Here is a 5,996-nt window from a genome sequence, read left to right as displayed (position 1 = left end):
TATATATATATATATATATATATATATATATATATATATATATATATATATATATATATATATATATATATATATATATATATATCAAACACATGCATACTCAAACAGTCCAACTGAGGAGAACATTTTAAGAAATAACCTAATATTTTTACTGAGTAATTAAAATATATTCAGGGAACGTATGGATCGATTTGATACCCGGCAGGCTAATTTGGCAAAGGACAGCAAATTATCTGATGGTGAAATTGAACAACTGTATCTGGATAAGTTGGATGCTGGTTTGTATACACTGCAACGAATCATTTTAATTCTTGCGGATGTATGCTCAAACGCTATGCCAGGTTGTCGTAATCGAGCGGTAAAATTGTTCCAAATGCGCACTGGAAATGGAAAGCTTAGCAAACATCTTGTTCCGGTTTGTTTACTGATATTTCCATTGCATTGTTATTTGAGTCGCATTCATATTCTTCCCTGATTATTTTCGGAAAGTGTTTTAAGATAATATGCATCTTATTGTTTTGTTTTTCCTTCTATTTTTTTTTTTTTTTTTTTTTTGCAAGCCTTTTACCAACCTTCTATTTGGTTCTTAACTTGACATTTTCATCCATATTTTTGAAATTGCTTAGTTTTTTGTCTCGGATCGTAAACTTTCAGGATGACAATCACACGAAAATACTGTTTATTACTCATATTCATCGTTTTTCTAACTTAGAAAGGCTTGATTTCGTATACTTTATATTTCAGTCGATGGGCCGATTCATTACTCTTGTTTAGTTTTGTGTTTTCAGATCCTTGAAGAATACGAAATCAATTTAGGCGCTGAAGCAGATGAAGAAAGAAAACGCACACGTCAGCTTATGGCACGGCTAAATGACATTGATAAAAACTAGATCTTTTATCTTACATTTATGTTTGTTGTACATACGATTCATTCTTTTTTTTATATTGATGTTCATAATTGATGCCCTCTGCTCTTTTAGATTTACCTTGCGCTTTTTGTCCACGGATGAAATTTTACGTCTTGATTGATTTGAACCACTACAAATTTTAAATTTTCTCTGCTTAATAAGATTGTGGAATTTTGAAGCAAATAAAATTAAATAAACTGAGGACACATTATTTTGGCGCAAACATCTCCCTTCGGTGGTCATTAAAAATAGCAACCATGAAGATAAAAAATGAAATAAATGAATAAATGAAGTAAAGCTAAAAAGAAATAAATAAGAGTAAGAAAGCATAGAACATCTTGTAGTCTGAAACTTGGTAGGTGTTTTTGTGACCTTGCGTTGAATTATCGTAAACTGACACAGTTACTTTTCCTGTACTCGCTCACCCTTCGATATCAAATTGTGGGTTGACTATCATATACCTACTTTTCTAGTTATTGTTTGTTTCCAGCGTAGACTGGAAAAGTTCAGCTTATAATTCCAACAAATTCTTGAACTCATTAGTTACATAATGATTTACAGTTATGCAATATGATATACCAGTTTCATGTTTGGAGGGCATACGTTACTTTGGTCCACTGGTGCACTGGTGCCACAGCGTTTCAAATTCAACAGGTGTTATCTCTGCACCTTTTTTCCTTGTCAATTGCGTTGCGTCAAGAGACAGCTCACACATTTGCATATCATCTCGACCTAAACGAAGCAAACCTATGTTACGTATTGATAATCGTCGATAGATAGTGAGGTAGAGTAACCTGACAGCTGTATCTGAAAGTTTAGATGGAATACTGAATTGAATGAAAAGCTATGCTAAACTTACGAATGTTTCTATATCCAAATAATTTTTGTTATTTCCCATATCATTCATTAGATGTTTTACTTCTGTATTTGTATGTTAATATATAAAGAAGGAGTGAAGAAATAAGGAGAAAGTAGTTATAATTTTTACCGGCGAGAAGCAATACAGGTTTCTTGTTAGGATGTAATTCCATCTGACGAGCAATCCACTGTCCATCGAAGTGGGCATACCACATACCATGTGAAGCTGCTGCTACTTCCGATATATCTGCAAGGACAACTACATTCTTCAAATTCTCTTACGTTTTGACGAGCTAATATGGACTCTCCTGCCTCCTGTTAATTGTTACATAAGCAAATTACTGTGTAAAATTCTTAAGCAAGGTCATGGCTATTGAACCAATCTCTAATCTCAAGAAACTGCTTGTTCACTGTAGCACACATAACTTAGACTTAAAGGAGAGAATTTCGAAGCAAGGTATATATGGCTCTGAACATACCGCGTGTATTCACATGTCCACGAGCAGGCTTTGCAAATGGTACCTTGAAATATCGTTGGATAGCGACATTATTCTGCGAGAAATGCGAAGAGAAACCCTTACTGCCTAAACCAGGAAATATTTTAGTTTATTTAGTTTGTATAACAGTATTCAAGGCTTATCAGACATGCAACAAAACTTTATTGTTGAATTATTTGGCTTTTATAAGTCAATTTCTGTTCAAAAGAATATATGCTAATATAGAACTTCTAAGGAATTAAAGCGGATATGAGTAGTATCTATACTTTTGTTTAACCTCAAGCTCTTTTTATTCGAACTAGTCAACATAGCTGCTTTTTTAAAAAGAAAATAAAATTCAAGAAAAGATGACATTTTGACAGCGCAAAGGAAAAGCGGTATTTTACTTGAAGCAAGTACTGCTATCGGTACATGATTTATTTGTCGTTCAGTAGTACTGCTCTCATTTAGCTCTTTCCACTGCTGATAAATTTGTAAGCGTCTATGGAATTCTTCTTTGCAAGCGCGCAATAAATCCGTATCTGAAAACTCATCAGTTTTGTAATATCAGCTGAAATTAATCTTTTTACATGGTTTCTCCCGTTGTTAGTGCATTTTGTCAACGTGCTAAAGTTTTTGATGGAATGAAGGGAGAAGTGAACTAAAAGTTTTCCCAAATTCCAAACATCCTGAGTAGTTCAGTGGATGAACTGGCAAATAAGCATTGAAATGACGTGAACTGTGTCGAGAATGTCATATTTCATGTGCTCAAATACTGCACTGGCTAACCAACGAGTGGATGGAAGCAAAAATAACTGGACGCTTAACACTACAAACTCCTTTTCTAAGCAGTACTGCTCGGCCTTTCCGGCGCTACCATCATGAAGCTCTTTTTTTTTCTTTAGTATCAAAAGCGTTATGAAATTTAAGCCATGAATAAATGATACCAGTTGAAGTATTGATGATATCGCGAAGCTCCACGTATTTGTACTTCGTCAGATCATATTTAGAAGTACCGATACTTTTCTCTTCTCTGCTTAAAGCTCGGCAAACTTTATTGAAAAATCTTTTCCAATCAAGAAAGAGGCTTTATTTCAGGTTAAATACTGCTCTTATTTTACCTTGGCCCTGACAGTAACCCTCCAGTGTTTGTATTACTTTACTTACTACTTATTTAAACAAGTTTTTCAAGTCGAAAGTTAGTCAAGAACTTATTTCAACCATTTGTTTTGATTTTAACAAAATCCCTTGATCTTACAAACCAATATAACCAATATTACTCAAGATGATAACTCTCGTCATGCCATTAATATTATGAAATCTTGAAATATCTTATACAACATGAAACATAATGCTATTTCAAGTATGCTGCATATAATTAATAGTTTCTTTACTTATTCGAGAAAAATTTTAAAGATACACAATCTTACGAGGCATTATTTTCAATTATTTCCAAAGTGGACCCTTCCGTCATTAGCCTCTTTGCAATTTCCGCATCCAGTTCCTCTTGCTTCATTTCTTTATTTCTAAATTAAAATTGCAAATTTGTAAAGAAACAGATAGAGCCTTTTTTTATTGTCTTCTTTTTGATTGGAATTACACTGATCCTTGAACCCAAAAATGAACTGAAAAAATCATTTGATGAGGTGCAAAATTTAATAATTCTTTAATTTGAACATTTACCGCTGGTGCTTGATCTTTTCTTCGCATTCATTTTGTGCTCTCAACATTTCTTGTTGTCGCCAGTTTTTCATCTCTTCCTGTTTCCTTTTTCCTTCAAATCTCGTTCTCCTTTAAAAATTTAGAATTTTAAATGCATATTTACTTCTTCCTTGAAAACCATTTCTAAAATATATTTTGCATTATAAAAAATGTTATTACTCGACGTGCTGTTGTTCCAATTTTCGCCCTTCCAGTTTTCTTTGCTCTTCTTTCTCCATTTCTAAACGTTGTTTCTCCTCCATTTGTTTGGTCTTTCTCTGCTTATCCCATGCAAATTGCTCCCTGTATGTTTGTTCAAATGTTGGGTATGATAAAATATTTTCATCATCATCAATAAAATTCAGACCCCATTAAAGTTAGTATTTTTTTCCCATTAGAATATCGTCAACATAGCATATTCCTAGTTGCCTTGATAAATATAACAAAAAAAGACATCAAATAACCTGAGTGAAGAAAGTGTGAAATCAACATTTGATAACATTTGTTCCTGGTGGTTTATCAAACCGCCCAATAGCTTGCCATCAGATGTCTGAAAGTGTTTCTTAAAAACTATTCTTCAATAAAGCCATTGCAGTTGCTTTCACTATTGCTTTCATCAGAGCATCCTTTTTTACAAAGCTCTATAGAAGAGATACAAACACCATCAGAGATAAACGATTATTCATTGGTTTCAGAAAAGGCAAGCTATCCAAACTTGCGAGAAAATTCTTATTCTACAGGATATTTCAAATTTAGATATCTACACTACCTTAATATTCTTGAGTAGTTGCTGAGTCTCAGTGTTAAACGCACTGATAACTGAGGACCATTCGCATTGGTTGGCGGGTGACAAATGTTCCAACATTTTTTCCAATTCCGTAACTCTCTCCCATAACATATTTGTTCTACGATACAGATATAATCTAAAATTGCTATATTACAATTTTATATTGACACTTCAAGAGAACTGCATAAACTGACTTCATGCAAATATGATCCACCAGGCTTATATTTACTTCAACAATAATATTGTTTTAAAACGCTTTTCCTTAAGAAGATTAATTAACGAATACAACAACCTTGGACGATGGACTTTTCGTGCGATATATCCACGCAGTGCACTCTGAATTTTCGTAAATTGTGCAGCACGCCACAGGATTTTGTTTCTCACTACAACTTTTAAAAGTCAGTTAGGCTAATTTGCAAATTTCAACACTTTTTTAACAAGATGGCTGTAAAAGAAGCATACATTTGATACACGAAAGGACGCCATACTGGGCCTTCTTCCAGTGCATATGTGGCAGCCAGGTCTGCACCTTCTTGATTAAACCTTCCATGTGAACCGGATCTTGCCGAAGCATCTTTAAAAATTTCGATCATTTGAACTGCACCCAAACTTTCTCGGAATTTATTATAAAATTGAACTAAAAAGCAATAGGTATTTAGAGAGGCAAGTTTTACTGTCTAGACTAATGGAAACTGAAAGTTATCTAAAATGTCCATTCCCAAAGAAGTCCCAGTGAATGTAACTGGAATAGTCTTTCGGAAACCCATTGCATTTTTAGCTACCTTTCAAGAATCAGAGAAAGTCGACACAAGTTCCAAGCCTTTGTCAAGACTTTATTTACACTACATTTCAGATAAAAATCCAACAAATAGTCGAAAGACTATAAAAAATTGTACCTGGTCAAATTCAGCAAACTTTCCAGGTCTGAAAAACACTTTCGTATGACCGAACTTAAACTCTGTTTCATTGAGACCGAGTGCATGAAATAGACACTACAAAAACAACCTAATGAATAGATAAAATCAGAAACTTACTAAATGATAGACAACAATTGAGAAGTGCTATACCTTACAGAAAAGACGTGGGTCAAGTCGAGCAAGTTTCGATGGCATCATTTTTTCATATGTTTTGTACAATGCCGCAAAAGATGTTCTGTAATTGATTAGTAAATTTATATACGTATATAGGAATAGTTAGTATAATAGTAATAGTAGTAGTGGTAGTAGTAATAATTATTATAGTAATAATAGTAATATATATGTATAC

General features: G+C 33.5%; 2 protein-coding genes across 3 annotated transcripts in view; one reads left to right on the top strand and one right to left on the bottom strand.

Annotated features, from left to right (window-relative positions):
* Positions 1–1,151, top strand: part of LOAG_16665 — a 4,525-nt gene extending 3,374 nt beyond the window's left edge. For both annotated transcript variants that reach the window (XM_020449314.1, XM_020449315.1), the window contains 2 exons: positions 175–415; positions 789–1,151. In XM_020449314.1, coding sequence (XP_020307174.1) covers positions 175–415; positions 789–890 — 343 coding nt within the window. In that variant the 3' untranslated portion in view covers positions 891–1,151. The remainder of the gene's footprint in view (positions 1–174; positions 416–788) is intronic.
* A 361-nt stretch (positions 1,152–1,512) lies between these two features.
* LOAG_16664 (defective spermatogenesis protein 15) overlaps positions 1,513–5,996 on the bottom strand; it is a gene marked incomplete at both ends in the record, with an annotated part of 11,154 nt that continues 6,670 nt past the window's right edge. The window contains 14 exons of the mRNA XM_020449313.1: positions 1,513–1,715; positions 1,897–2,013; positions 2,246–2,350; positions 2,650–2,784; positions 3,190–3,278; positions 3,673–3,768; positions 3,926–4,033; positions 4,124–4,246; positions 4,408–4,493; positions 4,713–4,866; positions 5,023–5,113; positions 5,193–5,304; positions 5,627–5,722; positions 5,798–5,882. Of these exons, the coding sequence (XP_020307173.1) occupies positions 1,513–1,715; positions 1,897–2,013; positions 2,246–2,350; positions 2,650–2,784; positions 3,190–3,278; positions 3,673–3,768; positions 3,926–4,033; positions 4,124–4,246; positions 4,408–4,493; positions 4,713–4,866; positions 5,023–5,113; positions 5,193–5,304; positions 5,627–5,722; positions 5,798–5,882 (1,600 nt within the window). The remainder of the gene's footprint in view (positions 1,716–1,896; positions 2,014–2,245; positions 2,351–2,649; positions 2,785–3,189; positions 3,279–3,672; positions 3,769–3,925; positions 4,034–4,123; positions 4,247–4,407; positions 4,494–4,712; positions 4,867–5,022; positions 5,114–5,192; positions 5,305–5,626; positions 5,723–5,797; positions 5,883–5,996) is intronic.

Source organism: Loa loa (assembly GCF_000183805.2).
Source record: "Loa loa unplaced genomic scaffold supercont3.12, whole genome shotgun sequence".
NCBI lineage: Eukaryota > Metazoa > Nematoda > Chromadorea > Rhabditida > Onchocercidae > Loa > Loa loa.
The sequence above is the reverse complement of the archived record's forward strand: the minus strand, read 5'-3'. Positions and strand labels throughout refer to the sequence as shown.